Consider the following 23,065-nt stretch of genomic DNA (forward strand, 5'->3'; position numbering starts at 1 on the left):
TAGAATAATTAAGAAGGATAAAGGTTGGGACATATAGAAAAGCCAAGTCACTTGGGACATAGCTTCTATAAGAGAATGGCTTATATGGGGCATCATCTGTGTGGTTTGGATGATAGAACTTCCCCATGCCAACAAGAGCCAGTAGTAATACATGAGACCCCAGAAAGCCTAAGCCATAACTGTTGTCCACAGAGCAATCCCAACTCAAAGTAAGGAATGCACATAAACCTCTTATCACCATACTGGTAGTCATGTGTAATTTACATGTGATGTGTGCATGTGTTAAGTTGTGATATAACTAAACAGAGCTTAGCAAATATACCTTTAGTAAGCTCAATTTTCCAAGTAGAAACAGATGAGATAAATTTTCCTATTTTATTTGAGCCAATATATTAAACACATCATTTCGACAGTTAAAAGTTATTCAGGCATTTTGCCCATTTCAAGTTATGTAGGCCAGGTTGGCCTCAAACTTAGAGATCTACATGCCTCTGCCTCCTGAGCGCTAGAATTAAAGGCGTGCACCATCACCACCCAGTTTCAAGTGCTCAGTAGCTAATAGCTGGCTCCCATGCTGAAGAAGGCAGGCTTAGACAACATAACCATTGTGGTGACATAACACACAGGTGAGACCTAAAGTTAATTCACATTGGATTAATCCTTAACATGTCTTCAAGTTTACCACTCCTTTTTAACTGTTCTTCCTGATACTGATACAAGCAGTTTCTACTTCTTGCTCTTCTAAGGGCCCATAGATGAGAAAGCAAGGCAGCTCCTAGCTGAGATGCTTTTGACATACACAGAAAGTGTCCCATCTGACATTCAAATATTTTCTACCACTCGTGCTAAGTGTAGACTTGGAACATGCTAAAGATGAGCTCACTGGAAGAAACATTAATCACTGGGGGATGGAAAGGCTGTGCCTTAGGTGACCCAGGCTGACTCTAATGTCCAACCAGGGTAGGAGCCCCTCAGAGATCCCTGACCGTGACTATGCTTCAAGCTGGGTTCATGGAGAGTATCAGATGTTACCAGCTAGATCTGAATACTATAAGCAGCAACATCTAATAATGAACCAGGGTCTCTCGGCAAATCCACTCTCTCCTGAAACAGGCACCACAGTTACCCTTATATACAACAGAACAGAAGCAATAACTTGTCCAAGAGAGATGGGCAACAGACAAGCAGCCTGACACAAGAGCTAGGCTTTCAGCTGCTGTTTGTAGTATATATAAATGGGTCCCCTAAATACTAATAAAGTTCAGAAAGGAAGAGAAAGGAAGACAGAGGAATGGGAGAAATGAAAGGAAGGAGTAGAACAGGAGCAGCCACCAACATGTAGTGCAATCAGTGGCTCTAGGCCTGGACAAAGGTAGAGGACATTTTCCAGGGTGACAACTTGTACCTGAAATAAAATCTAGAAGGATCTGAAAATAGTTTTAAAAAAAAAATTTAAATCAAAAAGTAGGTTTCTAGCTATAAAACGGAAAAAAAAAAAAAAAAAGTTATCTTTCAGTTTCTTAAAAACACAGGACCAAAACCAAACACATAGCCAGGTCTGAAATCTGTTAGATTTTTCTAAGAATCGTTCTTACCTCTAGCCGACGGATGATCTCCCGAAGAGGAAGTGCTGGCTCCTGTCCCCCAATGAAAGTGGTGGTGGGCAAGTGGAAGACCTTGTCAAGGTCAGACTCGTGTAGGCCATAGAACCCTACAGACGATGAGGGACAAGGCATAGCCATGCAGGGGTCATAGTTTATAGGAAGGGAAAAGAAAGGATACCCCAAGGAGAAAAAAAAAAAAAAAAAAAAAGAAATCACATACCCTGGTATATATATGCAAACAAGCAATATTTACCATCAGAACCAGAAACCTTAACAATAACTACACACTAAGATTATTTGTGGTAAACCAGAATAAAGCTATTATGCACATATTAGTCTATGTTTGGCAATTATTCACAATTTAGAGTTTAATTTATTTGAAGGTCCAAAGATAAAAGCCTATTTGGGGAGGTGGAAAGAGTCAAAAGAAATCAACCAAAATAAAAAGTTTAGAGAATTAAAGTAGAAAATGGGGAACTGATAGAGAACAGCAGACCAATACATGATCCATTTAACAGTAATGTGAGTACATATTACATAGTGAGTGACAAAGCTGTGAGGGAGAAATAGTCTCCAGGAACCAAGCAGCTAGTGGGAGACTGTTCTTCAGGATACCACTAGGGTAGCAGAGAAAAGGGAAGCAGCCTTTAGCCTTGGACTAAGGGCAAGCATTTCCCTGGACTACCCAAATTGCTAGGTATCCTAGGGGTATTCTGCAGTGCTAATTACAGCTCTAACCCTCACTTTCCCTATCCACTCTCCCTCAAGTAGTCACTACAGGGGAGATGCTTCATCTGAAAGCTGTTTCAAACTGGAAAGAACAGTAGGAGCTCTTTTCTTCAGCATCATGCTTGTTTCATCTTGAAATCAGTAAAGGAGCAAACTATCAAATGACACAATTAAATTGTTTCCAGTTTGGCACTTACTCTGAAATAACGTATCAATTTAAGAAGGGCAAAGAACACAGTGTAAGTCACTAGCACTTGAAGGTTCCAAAAAACGAAAGCTGAACCAACAGACAACGTGCAGAGCCTGACATCTGATGGCCTGAGATAAAAACAGTCTCATTTCTGCCTGAGTTGAGTGTAACTAAGGGCTGCTGTGAGACCCAGGAATCAGGGAACCAGAGTAATGCAAGAAGCCTGCAACCACAAACATGGATACAAATCTCTAGGGTAAATTTCTTGTTTTGTTCCCTGACAGTTGTTATTTAGCTTTGAATTTGCTTTGCTATGTAGACCAGGATATCTTTGAACTTTAGGTAATCTTTCTGCCTCTGTAGTGGAATTACAGGTGTGTACTAACATGTCTGGTTCTCAGGGGGATTTATAAAAACTCCTTGTCAGTCTTCAACATCAGTGGCCCAGGAATCTCTTCATGATTCTCATTCAGGCTAGGTTGAGAAATTACATTTTCTCCCTTTTTTTGAGACAGGGTCTTTGTACATGGTCTTAGCTATCCTCAAACTCAGAGATAAGCCTACTTCTGCCTCCTGAGTGCTGGGATTAAAGACATGCACCACCATGCCTGGCTGAGGTATTACATCCTTAAGTCTTAAAAAGCAAATTATATTTTTTTCCAAGCCTCTTTAATCTCATTAAAGCAAAAGGGAAAAAAAAAAAAAAAAAAAAAAAAAAAAAAAAAAAAAAAAAAAAAAAAAAACCAAACCAACCAAACAAAAAAACCCAAACCAAACCAACCCCTCCCCAAACCCCAAGCCTGAAGAAGCCGGTGGTGAAAGTGGCTTACTTAGACCCACTCATTTGTTTCCTATTACTGTATCATCAATAAAGGACCAGCAGTTATGGGAGTCTGGGAAGCACAAAGCTCTTGCCTCTTATAACCCAGCTTATAAGCAAAAGTTCCATGGTATTTATGGAGAAAAAAAGCTAAAATATTTTCTGTAGCTGTGTTTTTTAAGATGGGCTCGTGTTATGCTGCTTTGATCCAGCAGCAGTCTCCAGTAGCAGCCTCCTAAATGCTTTGATTGCAGGTATGCACCACCATGCTTGGTTTAATAAAATCATTTTTGAAAAACTTCTTAGGTTTACAAAACTCAGCCCAGGCCAGGAATGGTTATTGTAATCCTAACACTTTGGAAGTGAAAGCAAGAGGATCAGGAACTCAAGATCAGTGCTGGTTTCAGGAAGACTGTATCTCAAACAAGCTAGCAACAACCACCAAGTAAAACAAGATAAAATACTGGAAATCTCTGGGTCAGTGGAAGATCAGTGGACCAGAGTGTCAAAACAGTACACTATTTAGTATAGAAATATCCAGGTTGTGATTGATGTTAACCAATCACGTATTCACCAGCAGATGAGAACTGTGCTGCTACACCATCAGGATGAAGAACTGACAAAGGAGGCACGTGTTCTCTGATGCTCCTTTAGGTATAACACTCAGTTGTAATCCACAGCTCTTGGGTCTCACTGATCAGCATCAGAAGTGTTGGACCCATTTTTAGATCTTCAGTCATTTGAGAAATGAAACCCACACACATGCTTTGGGAAGGCGGGAAAAAAAATCACTCTTTTCTTTTTCTTTACTAATTCTAACTATAAACTTTAGACTTTGTTTAAAAAAAAAAAAAAAAAAAAAAAAGGTAAAAGAGCCCCATTGAAATGGAAAAGGAAGGTAAAGATAGCCAGGGAAGTCCTGGGTTTTCTTCTACCCCCACATCTCAGACAGGGAGTAGAGAATGAGCAGCAGAAAAATCGCAGGGAAGTACAGACAACAAAGCCCCACAAATGCTGCTCTATGTGAAGACCAGGAGGGGCAGCTTCACAAGACCAGAAAACTTGAGACAACTCCTGCCGCACACTGTTCTACTGTCTCTCACTGACTTGTTATAAGCCTGAGCATCCACAGCGAGGCTTTAGAGAAGACCCAGAGTGAGTCTAAAACTGCCTCCTCTCTGAGGATTAAACAGCAAAAAGGTAGTGCTCCTGACAGAAGCAGTGTCCAGAGAAGGTCTCTTATGACAGACCTAAGATTCCAAAATTCACAATACCAAAATGTCTTTGTTTCTATTAAAAAAATTTCAAAACACACACCAGAGCTGGTGAGATGGCTCAGTGGGTGAAAGGCGCTTGTCACCAAGCCAGATGAAGGAGTTGATCCCCTGGTCCCATGCAGTGAAAGAAGAGAACGAATACCTTCAAGTTGTCTTCCTATGGTCACAGCATCCCTACACACTAAACAGAGCTTGGTGACCAGCAAGGCAGTGTGTCCCAGCACTTGGGAGGTGAGCAGGAGGAACAAGGGGTTAAAGTCAGCCTCAGGTACACAATGAATGAGGTCAGCCTGGACTACATGAAAAAGCCGAAAAAATACAAATAGCAATCATCACTATCACTCTACCGTATACAAATAGAAATGGAACCATTAAAAGGTAGGCATAGAATCCCTAGCACAACAAGAAATAAAAGGAAAGAAATGAAATATTTTGGCAGAAGTGGTGGTGCATGCTTTTAATTCTGCATTTGGAGGCAAATAGGAGGATCTCTGTGAGTAAGACACAAGCCTGGTCTATGTCACAAAATCTTGTCTCAAACAAAACAAATCCCAAAGCAAAAAACCAAAAACTAAAACTAAAAGCAAAACCAAAGGAAGAATATTTCAGAATGAGTGAGAAGCAACAGCTAACAGTCATCTCAGATACAGATGTTAGAATTATCTAAGAATCAAATAAAGTCATCAAAAAAACCATCTCAATGAGTAATTATAAATACAGTGACAAGAAATGCTGACTTACAAACTGAAATTCTTAGCAAAAACTAAAAACATATTAAAACACCAGATGGAAGGGCCAGTGAGATGGCTCAATAGGTAAAAGTGCTTGCCACCAAAACCTTATGATCGGAGACTAGATGGCAGGAGAGGACCAACTCCTACAAAGTGTCCTCTGACCTCCACAGATATACTATAGCACATGTGTGCCCACAGAAAAATTAGTAAATACATCTTTAAAAAAGGAAACAAAAACCTCACAAATAAATTCATTAGACAGGCTCAATGGCACAGGTAAAGAGACTTAATGGATCTGAAGATGGAAAAGCAGATGCCCACCTACTGGATGAAAGCTAACATTAAACAGCACTGAGGGCCAGGCGGTGGTGGCGCACGCCTTTAATCCCAGCACTTGGGAGGCAGAGGCAGGCGGATTTCTGAGTTCGAGGCCAGCCTGGTCTACAGAGTGAGTTCCAGGACAGCCAGGGCTACACAGAGAAACCCTGTCTCAAAAAACAAAACAAACAAAAAGCACTGAGGGCATGTGATAATGTAATTAAAGATTTTCCATTCATGTGGGGACAATTCTCTGAAAGAGAGTACCTGAAAGGGTGCTTAGAAAATGGCTGAAAACTTCTTGAAATACATCAAAAGAGTTACTCATAATTCAGAAAGCTGATTGAATCCATAGGATAAGGCACAGATGCCACAGTGTATAACTTGAGAAAATTTAAAACAAAGAAGAGTCTCCACTTACAGAGAAAAACAATACAAAACCAAACAAAAAGAGATTTAGAGATAAATCCTGGAAGCTAGAAAAACATGGTACATTGCTCCATAGCTGAAAGAAATCATATCTGTCTACATAGAATCCTACAAACAAAACAAACGGAAATTAAGAGATTCTTAGGTAAGAAAAACAAAACAATGTACCCCCCCTCCCCGAGAATCAGCTAAGAGCACAAAGGATGGTCCTAAAAGAATGAGCAAAGGAAATTAACTCTTCAGACAGAATGAGACAAGAAAAAGAAGCAATCTCACAGAGACACAAAGTACACAAAGCAGGAGTAAATATAACAAACTCTCCTGCTCATGAGTCTGCTAAATAATTTTTGGTAGTTGAAGCAAATGTCTAACACTGTCTGCTGTGACTCCATTTCAAATGTCTGTATAAACAATATTTAAGACAGACACATTATAAATGGGGATAAAAGGAGTAAGTTTTCTACTCTAGCTGACCTGGGGAAATAATAATATAAGCAGACGGGTAAGTTGTGTCTACATACTGTAGTACATAGAACAGCTAACAGAGCTAGACAGTAGATACATTCACAAAGATGGGTTTGAAATAAAAGCTTGAAAACTCAGGGGCTGGTTCAATGGGTAAAGGTACTTGCCACACAAGACTGACAGCCTGGGTTTAACTCTTGAACACATGTAAAGGTGGAAGGAGAGAACTCAATCCGTAAGTTGTCCTTGGATCTCCACATCTGTACCATGGCTTGCATATGCCCCTCTCATGCCCCTCATAACACATTTTTCTAAAAATTCATAGTTGAACAGAAGGTAAAAGCCAAAATTCTTTAACTGTTTTACAAGAATAAAGATATTCTAAAGTGGGCTAGAGAGATGGCTCAGCAGTTAAAAGCATTGACTGCTCTTCCAGAAGTCCTGAGTTCAATTCCCAGCAACCACAGGGTGGCTCACAACCATCTGTAATGGGATCTGATGCCCTCTTCTGGTGTGTCTGAAGACAGCAACAGTGCACTCATGAAATAAATAAATAAATAAATCTTAAAAAAAAAAAAAAAAAAAAAAAAAAAAAGATATTCTAAAATGATACTTACAACCCTCCCTTTGGCTTATATAAAATAAATTGGAATTTCCCCAGGAGTTTCTTCCTAGGAAAAGGAAAAGGCTGAAGTCTAGTGCCAGAGCGGTAACTTGTCTCCTGGAAACAGATTCAAAACAGTTCTGACAGCCTGTCAAAGAGCAGACCCGAGATGATGGTGGGTGGAGCACAGCTTGAACAGGCTTCTGAGTTATGCATGGCTCTCGCCCTCCAACTTAAACTTTAGGACTTTATGTTAGGATCCCAGAGATGGTCTCAGGAGGATCACGGAACCTCTTTACTTCTCTTCCCAGTGTGACTGCATTGAATAAATCTTTTGTTCTGTTTCTCACCATTACTTTCTCTTTAATTGGTCTTTTTGAGGATGAGTAGCTGAACCTAGCTTGTTATGGCTTCCAGGACCCTAGCTGACACTAACAACTCCAATAACAAAAAGAGAAATACAAAAACCAGGAAAGAATAAAATACTATACTTACATTCTTAATATATCAGTAACCACACTGAATATAAATAATATTAAATAAAAAGAATTGGCAGAGTAGATCTTTAAAAACTAACAAAACAAAAACTCCACTGAAAAACTAGGACCTAAGCACATAATTGTTTATAAGAAACTTACTTAATATTAGAAAAGTATATTATATAACATCAAGCCAATACAAAGTAGGGAATATAATATCAGATAAAGTAGATTTCAGAGTAAAACATTACTAGAGTCAGGCAGTGGTGGCGCACGCCTTTAATCCCAGCACTTGGGAGGCAGAGGCAGGTGGATTTCTGAGTTTCAGGCCAGCCTGGTCTACAGAGTGAGTTCCAGGACAGCCAGGGCTACACAGAGAAACCCTGTCTTGGGAAAAGAACAAAACAAAACATTATTATAAGCACAGAAAGATACATTATGACAAAAGAGTCAATATATATATTGAGAAGATAGCAATTCTAAATGTAAAAACATCAGATTTTATATAAACTTAACATATTAAAAGCTTGTATTCCCACTGAGGAGAAGGCAGGATGACTGCTACAAGTTTAGAGGCTAGCCTAGGTTATATATAGAGAGTTCAAAGCCAACCTGGGCTATACAGTGAGACCATATCTCAAGGGAAAAAAAAGCTACAAACTATCTGAACCAAAAATTAATAAGAAACTCAAAGGAGAAATGGAGAAATCTATATAGCTAACTGGAAGATTTCAAAATCCTCTCTCTTAAGAGTATTTTTTTAAAAATCAGAAAATTGTTATAGATCTAGGAGAACAAACTTCAAACAAGACCTGACTAATGTTTACAGAACACTCCACCTAAAAACAAGCAACATTCTTTTCAAATGACTGTGGGCCACACATCAAGATAGATGACAGACTAGGCCATTAATACTAACAAAAATATATAGAAGAACTGAGATCATAACAGAATCAAATTAGAAACCAATAACACTTAGATACTAAACAATAAACACTAAATAAACCAAAGGTATTCAAAACAAAACACCAAGTATGGGGTGGGGGAAGGCATTGAGTTTATCAAAGCTTTTGGGAAATCTAAAGGAGTACTAAGAAACTTAAAGTAGAAAAATACATACACCAGAAAATAAACAAACAAAAAGGCTGTAATCAATAATCTGTTTCTAAACCTGGTCCCGGCTAGCCTGGTCTACAGAGTGAGTTCCAGGACAGCCAGGGCTACACAGAGAAACCCTGTCTTGAAAAACCGAAAAAACAAAACAAAACAAAAAACAAACAAAATCCAACAGAGAGACATAAAAACTAAACAAACAGAAATCGATGTGGTTGAAGAGCACAAAACAGTGAAAACCCAGGGAAACAAAGGACTGCTTCCCTAAGATCTGTACACAGACACACCCTTTGTAAAACAACGGCAAGGCAACTCACAGTTGTAAATGAAACATCACTAAAGACCCTCAAGATATCAAAAAGATAAAAAGGGAATATCATAAACTCTCTAAGTATTTTGCAGCTTAGACGAAATGAATCATGGAGGAACACTTCTCAATTTCCCTGTAAGTTTAACCCAATTCCTAACAAAATAAGGCTACATGTAGACAGAAACACTTATTCTAAAAGACTCTAAAACTGTCACAATAATGGCAAAAATAAAGCTTAATAGTCACAATAAGCTAAATGTGAAATTGGTGGGATGATATGAACAACTTAAAAAAAATCTGAAAATCCAAAGTAGAGCCACACAGACAAGACTTAATGATTTTTTTCTGAAAAATTTATTATGCATAATTATTCATATATGTGAGACATGCATGTTCCAAGGCATGCATGTAGGCATCAAAGGCTCTCTCCTTCCACCATGTGAGTCCCAAGAATGAAACTTAAATTTGTCAGGCTTGCTGCAAGTGCCTTAACTCACCAGCCAGATTTTACTTATTTTTGAGAAAAGTGCAATATCTCACCCAAGAGAGACTTTCCAGCTAACAATGCCAAAACAATTAGAGACTACGGGCAAAGTAAGTATTTAAATAAATCTCAATTTAGACACTGATCTTATATATAAACACATCCAAAGTGGATTCTAGACTTATTTAAAATTATAAAACATTTATAGCCCAGGGTGGCCTCAAACTTAAAGCAACACTCCTGCTTTGCTTCCCAAGTGGTAGGATGATAGGTACTGTCTGTCCACTGAGCCAATCAAAATATATAAGGGGAGTCTCTGGAATCTAAGGCTAAGGGGAAAGTTAAAACTGACAACAAAAGCACAATAGGATGAAAAGTTTAATAAAGTGTACGTCACAAAAATGAAATATTTTTGCTCTGTAGATTTACCATGTGAATCCTTTAAAACAACTGCATTTCTCTATCATGTGATACTACTCACTAGAACACTAACAACCTGAGGGTGCCTCTACATAACCAACCTCACAATGTTAATACTTGTTCGACTTTTATAGCACTCATAAAATGACAATATTACAGAAATGGAGAAGACAAGAGCAGTTCTGAGGGTGCTTTGTGGCAGGGTGAGGCTTGACCCTGGTGTGATGTGTGCTACAGTCACGAGGATCCCACGGGGGTACTACTAAAGGTTATAAAGTCATTAACTCTTACAGCTGCATGAGTCTTCATTTGTCTCAAAATGCAAAGTTTAATATTTCATAGATATTATGAATAAGATAAAGGAAAAGAAAAATGTCTTAAGAGAAGCCTGAAGAGAAAGAAACTGGCCATGAGAGTGAGGCATAGGTAGAGAAGATAGCAGGCAGATGGCCCCAGCACCTCAACTCTGGATTCCTCAAGTGAATTTTCCCCAGAAACAAGGGTCACAAAGCACCCCCAGAAAGCTTTTACTAATACTCTGGTTGTCTTTTAATCAGAGAACAGTTTAGAAACCTTGTTCAAAATGCCTGGAAGCAGAATCTGAAGGAATCCAGAGCCTAGCAAAACCCACAAACACAGAGGAGAGGACAAGGCACCATGCAGAGCTAATGTGGCCTCAGGCTCCCAGTTGGCTCCAGCAGGAGCTAAGGGTGAATAATGCTACAGACGGAAGTTTATAGCACAGCAATAGTGAAGCATGTATAAGATGAAAATGATCTTCAGAACACAAAATGAGCAGAAATGAGCCTACCAGGTCACAGTTCTACTTGTTGGTTAATAACTAAGTGAAAGGAAAAATATTTTAAAACAATTAAAAAAATGTAAAACACTGATAGATGTTGTGTCAACTTTCCCAAAATCACATGCTAGGAAAAGTTGCACATACTAATCAAATGAAGTCCTCAACTCCAGAAATGTCAAAGGCTCATTATTTTCATACCTCCTACTGTTAGCATTCGAAGTCGTTCCTTGAAAACTGCAAGATCTGAGAGGCAGAGTGGGGTAGCATGGGTGAGCGCAGAAGGAAAAAGACAGGTGAGAGTTAGTTTAAAACCTCAACACCAAAATTCTATACCATCACCACAGAAATAGGCAACACAGACACTGTAACACCAACGGAGGGGGATGGAGGGACAGGTGGATGGACATGGAGACACACACACACACACACACACACACACACACACAAAAGGATACAAGGATGGGCTCTGTGATCAGGGGTTCAATCACTGAGACCTGTTTTGGTAAATGTGGGACCTCTACTAGAATAAGGTAAATGAAAGGACAGGAAGGCCACTCTCCTGACACTGGAGAGCCATCAGGCAGCATCACTTGATCCCACTGCTCTAACCTAACCTCAGAAGCCACTGACATTTACGCATTTCTAGATCACTATGTGGTGAACGATGGAAGAAAAGAAAGTGCAAAGACCAGACTTGTGAAGTAGCCACCTGTCAGAACTGGATTCAGGAACAGTCTACTGTAAAGAGTAAGAGGATCTTTAGTCTTCCTGAACAAGATGGCAGAACTGGAACAGAAGAATTCAACACCCTATGAACCTTAACAACACACAGCTATGCACACCTTACACTGCCTTCAACCTGTGAGCTTTCAGGCATTTCTAGCCCAACTTTCTTGGACTCTAGTGAACTCAAAACATTTACCAGATATATAAAACTCTTCACCCAGATCCGTGGTCAGGGGGTGCAGATGAAAGGCAGCCAGGCACTACCCTTCGAGCAGAGGTTCAAACTGACTGAACAAATCCCAGTGAGCAGACAATCTCATTAAGACACCTATGCTGTACAAACAACAGGCAAGGTTTGGCCTTCTCCTAGGGGCATGCATCTAAGACCTGAGCATCCAAGCTCTGTACAAAAGCAGCAATGCTCTGCTTACAGTGAGGGAATCAATAACCTGATCCTGCAGAGCCCAGACACAGGGGAGGGCCTCAAAGGGAACTGAAATTGCTCATTCTTGTTAGAAAATCTGAATACCATATGGGATAGCGCTCCCTATCTGGGTATTGTGTATGTAGATACTTTTATTTCTTTCTTTCTTTTTTTAACTTTGAAAACAAAGGACACAACCAAAGAGTGAAAGAGAACTACTGTGCTGTCATTTATAGAAAGCACAACTGTCTCCCAACATATCTAAGTACTTTTAAGTCTTCTCAGCAAATACATTTAGAATGTAGACATGTCACTGGAGTAGAGAGCCCTGGCTGTCCTCAAACTCAGAAATCCGACTGCCTCTGCCTCCCAAGTGCTGGGATTAAAGGCATGCGCCACCACTGCCCAGCTGCTCCTCATTCTTCTCAATGCAGCAAGAAAGTTAGAAGGTACAGGAACGCTGACATCCTGTGTTCAGTGCCACAGAGGCAAATGCACATTCATTTAAGTAGCTAAAATTCTGACATAATTTTGGACTTAAAATTGACTTTTAAACTAAATGTAAGCTTATGTTCTAATACTATTAAGAATTTACAAACACTAAAGGTACAGTATGTTTGAGAATCTTCATACTTTCCTTATATTTGTTTACAAAATGTTAATCTGAATTCTTTAATTATGGAATTAAAGTCTCAGATTAGGAAAAATAGTCATTATGTCCATGTGAGAAGTTACCATGGAATATATAACAGAAGTCACAGATGATGGCAGTTTTAAGAAGGAATTTAGTTTGAGTATAATACTTGAAAAATTGAGGACAAAAGATAATGAGAACAAGACGTCAACCCTTCCTTCTCCATGCCAAACTGAGCAAGAAAGAAATGACTAGCACAGAGTGGAAAGCCTGAAACAACAGGCGCTACACTGCAGCTAGCAAGTGCAGGCTGACTGGTTTCTGATTAAGCTGTGTATCTCCAAAGGGAGACCATGACGGAGGCTCACTGTCTAGACCTGCCCACTCACAACAACTCTGTCATTCTTAACATACACTCGTTTACACCTTGGTACCTAAGCCCATGAGCCTTCTTTACCATCTTGGAAAAGCCTCAAGGATCCTCCTGCCAGGAGACCAGGGGATGCCTTACCTGCACTACAACAGAAGCAGACAACACATGGAGCAAACCATGTGGAGGACAGGAAATGTGTCCACAAGGGAAGTCCACAACCTTGTACACATGAAAAATGTGTCCCTAGTCCAGACATCATGATTACAGCCATGGAATATAACCTATAACTAAGTAACTTCTAAAATTAATCTTTAAATTTGTAATGAAAAGCCTGTAGTCCTAGTTATTCAAGAGGATGAGGCAGTAGGGCCCTCTGAGCCCAGCCTAGGTGAGGGGTCTGGGGGTCAGGGAGGAGAGAAATGGAACGCATGGAGACAGATAGGAAAGAGAGAGATAAGAGGTATGCTGGCTCACAAATAAAAGCCCAGAATTCCAGAGACAAAAAGACCATGCTGGCTTACACAGAGACCTTACAATATAGCTATGTTCCTCTAGGCACAGCTTAAATTTTTTTTTTTTTTCTTTCAGAGCTGAGGACCAAACCCAGGGCCACTGAGCTAAATCCTCAACTCCAGCTTAATTCTTAATCTTAGGTGATATCATCACATCTGCCTTAAAGACGAGGTGATTTGAGACACAGAAAGGTTAAGCATCTAGCTTAAGGTCATCCAGTCAGGGATTATAAAGCTTGTATTACAATAAAAAGGAGATGCTGGGATTTGTGTGCTGTCTAAACTTGTATCAGGCCTGTGTACATTAAAAGGTGGTTGTTCAAACTCCTTTTCCTTCAGTTTCAAACATCTAACAACTGACACCTTTTTAATTTACAGATATCTTTATGTCACATTATTTAAAATTCAGAGTATCAGAGATGGGATGTATCAAAATAGTAGACTATTTGCCCTGCTTACTAGAGGCCCTGAATTTGATGGGGTGGGATTGAAGAGGAAAGTAACCATGGTGGCAAAGGGCTGCATTAACCAACACTTGGAAAACCCAAGCAGGAAAACCTTAAGTTTCAGAACAGCCCGGGCTATACAGAGAGTGTAAGATCTGCTTAGGGGTCTATAATTTTTCTTATTAAAATAAATAAAATTTACAGGATCAGGTGGCACATATTTGTAATCCCAGAATCTAGGAGATGGAAACAGGAAAACTCAGGAGTTCAACCTGCCTGGGCTACAGGGCAAGTTCTATGACAGTTTGGGTGACATGTGACCCTATCTTAAAAACAAACAAACCACACATCAAATGTGCTTTTCTCAGCCCTGACTCTTAGCTCATTCACATGCTCCTGGTCACAGGGAGTTGTCAGAGGATTTCAGAAAGCTCTGAGCCATTTCTATATACTTGAGCTTTATGATTTATAAAGTCTTCAACTATGATCCTCACAGAAGCACAAAAACACTGAGGACATCATTCAAAGCGGGTATGAAGGAAGGCCCCATGAAAGGGGCAGGGGGAAGGCAGGGCAGACTACTAGAATAGAAACTCAGGAGCTGGACTCTATTGGAATTCCTTAAGGTTTTTAACTCTTCAAAGACTGCTAAGCTTGCCTTGAGCTACAAATCTGAAGGGTGAAAAGGTTGCTTGAAGGCCCCCAATTATTCTAATGTGCAGATAGAGGTATGTTTTAATGCAGGTTCCAGTAGTATAGAGAGGGCCAGTTTTTTCCTCTGCTTCTCTCTAGTACATGTTTTATCATAAATGGAAAACTAGCATTTTGTGGTCCCTAGCCTGACTGATATAGGAGGTGCTCTTCAGAGGAGGTCCCTAGAAGGTCTCTCTTCACAAGGAGGGTAAGAAGTCCACAGGGAGTGGCTTACTCTGAACCAAGCACATGGAGGGGACACTAGAGGTCTAGAAGGCTTCAGAGTAGTCACGGAACTGATGAGACACAAACAGGAGAATGAATTGTCTTGGGATTCCAATGTAGTGGAAGGACGACACAGAGAAGGCACCAAGACCACTAGGAACCATGCAAAGAGACCATGTCTAAGGAGCCCAAAATTTTCATCACTTGAATCCCAGAGCAAGGTTGAACTCACACCCAAGTCTACATCCAGAATTTGGTCCTATTCAGTCAGATTCAGAGGAGTTCCTCTACTTTACTCCCATGGTTTTTTACATCCATGTTTTTGTCCATGGTTCCTACCTCACAACTTTCTCCCTAAGTCAGGCCACAGATACTAGAGTTCCTCTTTCTCAAGGTAGAACATAAAGATCCTTAATCTTCCCCAGTCTTCCTATCACAATTGACCATAAATTCTTTGGTCTACCCTCTGATTGCAGTTCAGGCCTCATTTCAGAAGGTTCCTGCCCTATGCCTGAAAGAAAGGAATGCCAAGAAAATGGTAAGCATTAAGTCCCTGGTATCCAACTGCATTTTAGCATGCTGGTCCTTGCTTTGATCACACCTGTGCAATAGAGTCTCCACAGAAGCCCACAAGGATCGTGTACTGCAGGCTATGTACTGTGAAACATGTGACAGCTGAACAAAACCTTGTCTATATGCCAAGATGGTGGTGCACTCCAAATCCATGCTACAGAGTATGCGACACTTCTAGACTTGCCCTAAGCGTTTCTTCACCTGACTGATTATTTGCATTCTTAAAATAGCCTTTATAATACATGTAAGAATTTTGCCGGGTTTGGTAAACTATTTGAACATCCAGAGTATGGTGACACAAACCTTTAATGCCAGCACTTGGAAGGAGACAGACTTGAGAAGTAAACCCCCATCCTGAATCTGATTCCAACTCCAGATAGACAGAAGTTAGATTGTCTTTACATTTACTTGTATGTCCGTTTCTCTGTCATCTAAATGCCAGCTTGGGTGTCTGTCTATCTGTCATCTAAATGTCTGTCTGTATGCATGTACATACCACAATGTAAGTGTGGAGGTCAGAGTGCTAACTTGGCAGAGTAGTACTTTTCCACTATGTGGGTTCCAGAGACCAAACTCAGGCTGTCTGGCTTGGCACCCCTGACCATCCAGCTAGCCTCAAATAGTTGGTTTTCATCCGTGATTCCTGGCTTATAATTTCTTCCCTAACACAGGCCACTGAAGTTAGAATTCCTCTTATCTAACATGGATAATAAAATCCTAATCTTTTTCCAAACTTTCTGTTTTAGAGTTAACCATAAACAAATTCTTTTCATGGAACAATCTATCAGAACTGAATTAAATGAGAGGAAGCTAGTACTGATTGCTTATTTGCTGGTGGGACAAAGTCTCTATACCCTCTCCCTCTCTCGTTCACTCAGTGTATGTGCATGTGTGTGTACAGAGTAAGTCATTGAGTATCTCTGCCTTATTTCCTCGAGATGGAGTTTTTCACTTAACCTGGAGCTAGGCTAACAACAACAAAACCCCAGAAATCTTCCTGTCTCTACTTTCTTTTTTTTTTTTTTTTGGTTTTTCGAGACAGGGTTTCTCTGTGTAGCCCTGGCTGTCCTGGAACTCACTCTGTAGACCAGGCTGGCCTCGAACTCAGAAATCCGCCTGCCTCTGCCTCCCAAGTGCTGGGATTAAAGGCGTGCGCCACCACCGCCTGGCCTGTCTCTACTTTCTACAATGCTGGCATCACATACTCATGTGGTCTTGCATGTGGCTTTGTATAGGGCTTATACTCAGGTCCTCATGCTTGCATAGCAAGCGTTCTTAGACACTGAGTGACTGGCCCAATACCACCTTATACCTTTGGAGATCACAAGTTTTTTTGTGTACATTACCAAGAAAAAGAAAAGGTTTGCTTTTCTAAGTATTTCCTAAGTCTGCTGAAAGGGTATACAATATAGAGGAAATCCTATAGTATCCATGAGTGTTCTTGAAGACTAAAGAACAATTTATAAACTGCCAATGCCAATTCCAATGTCAATAATGCCCACTGTCTAACTGTAGCTGATTAATATCCAAATCCTTGGTTACAACTCACCAATGCCTGTAAGATCACAGAGCATGTGCAAAGACTCAGAGACTATTCCTCAAAGTGCTTTCAGAGACACTAATTTCATCTTCTCCCCAACAGTATTAACAAGTTGGTGATCATCGATTCATTAGCATGCAAGGTGCCTACTGTGAAGACTCCAGTCTTGTGTAATTAGTCACGTCATCAGTTCTTTAGTACAGGTTAGCAGCATGGTGACATAAGCAAATTAACTCTGGAAGCGGCTTCAGTGAGTACTGCAATGCCAATTCACCTCACAAGGAGGACCAGGTACAGGTTGGCATGTCTTCTGGCAATAGTGACAAAACCCCAATTCTCCACACATGCACCTCCCAAAGGCCCTGGTCTCCTGACGCTGTAGGGAATGCCTCCCAAAGTTTCCTCAGTGTGATCACCGGCATTTACAAATCAGGAAACCCAAATAGTGTACCTTGCTCTGGAATTTGTCCCTTAGGAATGAACACCCTCTAGCCTGACCAGGCCCCACCATACTCCAGAATGGGACAGTCACGACAAGAACAGCCTTGCAAGGCTGATCAGTGGCCTTATGAAAGGCAATGCTGTACAGAATGTGAAAAGCTAGAGTCAGAAGAGCTATTGTCTGAAGCAGTTGGCCAGGTTTTGTTGGTGCCACAGACCCTTCCTTTGAAAATTTTTTCCCAGATTGAGACTTACGACAATCTGGCTGAATATTGAGAAAAATAATATCCTTAAAATACACTAAGCCTATATTACTGCTGAATTTCAAGTGATCAGAACGAAGGAAACTTAAGAGTCTTTCCCTGCTGTCTGGATGTCCTGGCTAGCACAGGCTGTGCACAGCGAGAGGAGTCAAGCAGCGCAGCTGACTGCTCGCAGACCCTCACCAAGTTTGTCTGTGGATGAGATAATGTCAGCGGGCACGGAGGAGTCCAGATCAGCATCCAAAATCCCCAGGGGGTCCAGCTGTGCTACATGGTGCCCTCGTATCTATGAGTGGGCCAACGATGAGAGGGAAGGACACACACAAAAGGACAGGAGAAAAAAAAGAGGGAAGGGGCAAAAAAAAAAGTAAAATTACATTAAAATTAGCATTTACATATTAATTCTCACCCACGTTTGAAGAAACAGTTACCGGAGCATCATCAAAATTTACACAACTAATTCCGAGAGGATCAAGTTTTGCAATGTGGTGACCCCTGACCTGGAATAATAACACAAGCAAGTCATTAAGCAGATCCAGTGAGCTGTGGGAGGGGTAAAAGACTTATAATTCATACAAATCTTTCTTAGAAAGGAACATAGCTCAATGAACCCATACAACAGAATTAGTTTTTTTCTTTTAATTTATTTAATGTATGTGAGTACACTGTGGCTATCTTCAGACACACCAGAAGAGGGCAGCAGATCTTATTACAGACGGTTGTGAGCCACCATGTGGTTGCTGGGAATTGAACTCAGGACCTCTGGAAGAGCAGTCAGTGCTCTTGACCTCTGGGACATCTCTCCAGCCCCAGAATTAGTTTTTAAAAAAACAGTTTAGAACAGATTTTAAACCACATGACTGTGAGCTGGGCCTAGTAGCACAGACCTGTAATCTAACCCACTCACAAGGTTGAGGCAAAGAATCAAAGAGGTAAGATCTGCCTGGGCAACTCAGTTAGAGCCTGTCTCAACATAAAGAGAGCTAAGAATATATACAGCTCAAGTCCCATGGCAGAGCACTTGCTTAGCAAAACACAAAGCCATAGGTTCAATTCCCAGTACACACACACACACACACATACACAGCATTACTGTGTATAACTGCTCTTTTATGAGGATAAAAAAATAACAAATTTCTCAAGTTACAATAAACTTGGATATTTGAATAGTGCTCCTGGAATCCTTCCAGTTTCTCTAGATCAACAGAATGAGATGTGCTGGGAGAACTGTTACTTTAGTGTGGAGTCAATTATTTCCCTGAGGAGGGAAATGGAAGCTTAGGCTGTGACCCAAAAAGGTGTAAACAAGGGACCATCTTATTAAGAGAAGGTTTATCTAGATTATATATTATTTTATTATCTGTTTGATTCCTTATGTGTGGAGGAGTAAGGGTTATGGCCCTAATGACCACTACATGAATTAAAAAAGCACTTGATTTGAACTATTTAAAAAAACAGAAGATGGGCCTAGAGAGCTTGCTCAGCACCTCTCCATATGACCCAGGTTCCATTTCCAGCACCTACATGGGGGCAGACAACCACCTGTAACTCTAGGTCCAGAGGACCCAATGCTCTCTTCCGGCCTCTATGGGCACCAGGCACACATGTGGTGCACATATATACATGTAGGCAAAATACACAGATACATAAAATAGTACAAAATCAAAAATCAAGTAAGAGAATGGGGCATAGCTCAGTGACAGAGCTCCTGCAAACCACATGTGTATCTGTGTGCTGTATACAACCTCCAGCACCATCAACACACACAGGCAGGGTGCTGAGGCTTCTTCTGTTGTTATGTATTACAATATTGAATTCTGTACCCAAAGGCCTACAAGTGAATTCTCACATTTACCAGCCTTTGCACAAATCTTGCCCCTTAATTTAAAACTAATGAAGTTTGGTCTGTTGCTATGAACTGCAATGTCAAATATTGGCCCTGGTTGCCTCAGGGATGAGGATATCCTTACTTAGACCAAGTGATGCTATGGAACTTTGCCCCCCACGTTATCCCTGATGGGTGAATAAAGATGCCTAGAGCATATGGCTGAACAGACGAGAGATAGGGAGAGTTCTGGCTCAGAGGCAGGGACCACGAAGAGAGGAGAAGGTGGAGAGAGGAAAAGGTATCTGCCCAGCTCTAGTGCTTTAAAGGCTTATTGTAAATGTAAAGGTTTTTTTTTTTTTTTTTTTTTTTTTTTTTTTTTTTTTTAAACTGGGAACTGAATGATCATAGGCAGGATAGAAACCCCAAATTGGGATTAAATATTTACTACAACAGCAGGGTAGGGTGGGAAAATCCTATCCATTTTTCAATTTTTTAAAAAATGCAGTATTTTTGAAACAGTGTCTACTATTTAGCCCTGGTTGGCCCAGAATTCACACTGAAGGTCAGACTGATTTCAAACTCAAGAGATCCACTTGCAGCCGGACAGTGGTGGCGCACGCCTGTAATCCCAGCACTTGGGAGGCAGAGGCAGGCAGATTTCTGAGTTCGAGGCCAGCCTGGTCTACAGAGTGAGTTCCAGGACAGCCAAGGCTATACAGAGAAACCCTAAACCCTGTCTCGGGGAAAAAAAAAAAACAAAAAAACCACTTGCTCTCAAGTGCTGGGATTAAAATTCTGTGCCACCATGCTCGGAAAATTCCTTTCAGTGGTTGTTTGTTTGTTTGTTTAAGTTCTAGATATTTCTGTCATAAGTTCTTACTAGCAATTTGAAAAGAACAGCAAGTGCTGACAGGCCACTGGAGAACTAAATTAAAACTGTTACTGTAGCCAACTGTGTGAAGGATATGAAGTACAACATTTATAGCATGCTGTACTTCTCCTTCCCATGTGAGCACACACATGTCCCAGGAAAAGTCCTCAAGGAAAAGCCTGATGATTCAGGATGTTCCTGAGCAAGCACCACAGAAAACTGAAGCATGAGGCAGAAGCAGGAGCTCAGGGCAAGCTCCCAGGATGCTGCTGCTACATCCATTCTAGAGTAGGCCATGGGGCCTGCACTCAGTCCCATTGGAGCTTCTAGAAGGAAGCTACCTGGCTTGTTTTTCTATACTTTTCCTCCTCATATCTATTTTAAGGTCTGAATTCTGGCTTTCCAACCAAGGTGGGCATGGAGGAAGGCCTTTGCTTATTGTGCTTGGAGAGAGGAAGGACAGGGGAAAGCCCAGGCAGTCCGGCTGGCCGTATGTGTGAGGCTGGCTTCTTACTGGCAGAATTTAGATATAGACACCTCATTTCACCCACATTTTGCAGACTCAGTTCCTTTTCTCTACCCTCTGGCTTCTATCTCTAAACTGTATGGATTTACTTTCATATGGTATTCTGGTACTCCGTTGTTAACTGAGATGGGACATCAATCCATTCATAGCACTGCCCCTCTCATGAGCCCACATCCTGACTTGCCTTGAGTTATTATGAGACAGAACATTAAAGTGGAAGATTTGGTCAACTAGATGTCTTGTTTCTTTTTTCTTGTACTTGATTTAGCCTCACTAAGACCAAAACAAAAAGGAAACAGCCAGCACTTGGAGGAGAAGAAAACAATGCACACCCAGAGAGGCCCAGGAAATACTGTATTTTATATGGTGTTGATGGCCAGACCCTGCTCACCTGATATGCCCTGATGAGAGACTGCACCGCCAAGTGGTCCTCCACGAGTTTGTCGACGTTAGGTTGTGCTTCCACCAGGGACTGTGCATGGGCCATGGTAGCCAGGGAGCTTCGACTCAGGGAAAGGGGGCTCTGGTAGGCAGTGCCCGGTGGGGCTCCAGCATTGGTGTTTCGGAAAAAAATGTCCCATGACTAAAGACAAAAAAAGCACAGTTACCTGACTCTCCCTTAAATGTCATATACAACTGTCCTCTGCAAGCAGGCAACACTGCCATTTCCTCATATTCCTATTTTTATTTATTTTAGATTTCAACATTCTAATCTACATTATGTACTGTAAATTATGTTATTACTTAACCCACCTCACACAAGAAGTAAATTTTAAAATATTTAAAGATATATGTATTTTTAAATTTTTACATATTTTTATTTCTGTGTATGCTTGCTTATCTGTATGTACATCATGTGTGTGCCTGTGGAAGCCAGGAAAGGGTACTGGATGCCCCAGAAATACAGTTCCAGGTCGTTATTCATGCTCTTAACTGCTGAATCATCTCATTAGCCCCTTGTAAGTTTACAGACAGAGATGAAGACTTATTTATTTCTATGGAGAAAAAAAATTGTTAACAGACAAGTTGTTTTTTGGAGGGGGGGGCATGGTGAGTTTGAGGGCAGGATCTGACTATGGGAGTCACTATCTGGCTTTGAATTCAAGATCCCCTTGCTTTGGTCTTCTCAGTGCTGGGGTTACAGGCTCATACTACCATAACACACCTCTAAAAGATGAAATAAGAGTAAGAGAGGTAAATTTGACTTCTGTGCCCTCCTTCCTGAAATCTCTGTAAAGATACTCCCAAGATTTGTTTCCAGGATGTGGGATGTCTGTCTATCAAAGGATTCTGTCTGTGCCTGGGGCAATTGGTAAAGATGACTTAATAAAGTAATTGTTTTATCATGTTAGGAACCAAACCCCAGACACTAAACATGCTAGGCAAGTGATCTGCCAGTGACCTTCCTCCCCATCCCCACCCTCACCCCATTTGTCATCTGGTTTTTGTAGACTTAGCTCTTTCATAATGCTATCCAAGTACCAACATGTCTGATTTATTAATATACCTATAAGTTCTTGGTATATAAACCAGGAGGCTATCTGCAACTACACAAAAGCCTGACTAACTCTTACAGAACAGGATAGTCTCTCATTCTAAAATATTTATAAAGTTTTCTGAGATGCTACAGTAAGAACATATTCCTTTGGTATTCATTAAAACAATTTTTAAGGGAGCTGGAGAGATGGCTCAGCAATTAAGAGCACTGACTGCTCTTCCAGAGGACCTGGTTCAGTTCTCAGTACCCACATGGCAGCTCACAACCATTTGTATCTCCAGTTCCAGGGGATCTGGCATCCTCACAGATATACATGCACACAAACACCAATTCACATAAAAAAAAAAAAAAAAAAAGATAAATCTTTAAAAAGAAAAGAAAACAATTAAAAACAAAAACACCACAACCATTTGGGCCAGGCAGGTGGTGCATATATTTAATTCTTGTACTTTAGAGGCAAAGGCAAGGTGATCTCTGTGAGTTAGGAGCCAGCCTGGTCTACAAAGTGAGTTTTAGGTAGGCTAAGGCTCCAAACCTTCTCTCAAAACCTAACAAGTAAACAAAAACCACTGGGAATATGACTACATAGCCTTATGAATATGGTAAAACCACTGTATGCTTTAAAATGACATTTGTACTATATAAACTTTACTCCAATGAAAAATTTGTAACAAGCCGGGCGGTGGTGGCTCACGCCTTTAATCCCGGCACTTG

At 40.7% G+C, this 23,065-nt stretch overlaps 1 protein-coding gene across 14 annotated transcripts in view; it reads right to left on the bottom strand.

Moving 5' to 3' along the window:
* Positions 1–23,065, bottom strand: part of Ogdh (oxoglutarate dehydrogenase) — a 67,105-nt gene that overhangs the window by 23,474 nt on the left and 20,566 nt on the right. For 4 of the 14 annotated variants that reach the window (XM_034508245.2, XM_034508246.2, XM_034508247.2 and 1 more), the window contains exons 3-6: positions 21,245–21,436; positions 17,812–17,914; positions 10,977–11,021; positions 1,596–1,711 (exon numbers count right to left, since the gene is read on the bottom strand). In XM_034508245.2, coding sequence (XP_034364136.1) covers positions 1,596–1,711; positions 10,977–11,021; positions 17,812–17,914; positions 21,245–21,436 — 456 coding nt within the window. Of the gene's footprint in view, positions 1–1,595; positions 1,712–10,976; positions 11,022–17,811; positions 17,915–18,037; positions 18,129–21,244; positions 21,437–23,065 lie in introns of all 14 variants that reach the window. The other 10 variants (XM_034508249.2, XM_034508251.1, XM_034508253.1 and 7 more) reach the window with 3 other exon arrangements.

Source organism: Arvicanthis niloticus, chromosome 7, assembly GCF_011762505.2.
Source record: "Arvicanthis niloticus isolate mArvNil1 chromosome 7, mArvNil1.pat.X, whole genome shotgun sequence".
Classification (NCBI taxonomy): domain Eukaryota; kingdom Metazoa; phylum Chordata; class Mammalia; order Rodentia; family Muridae; genus Arvicanthis; species Arvicanthis niloticus.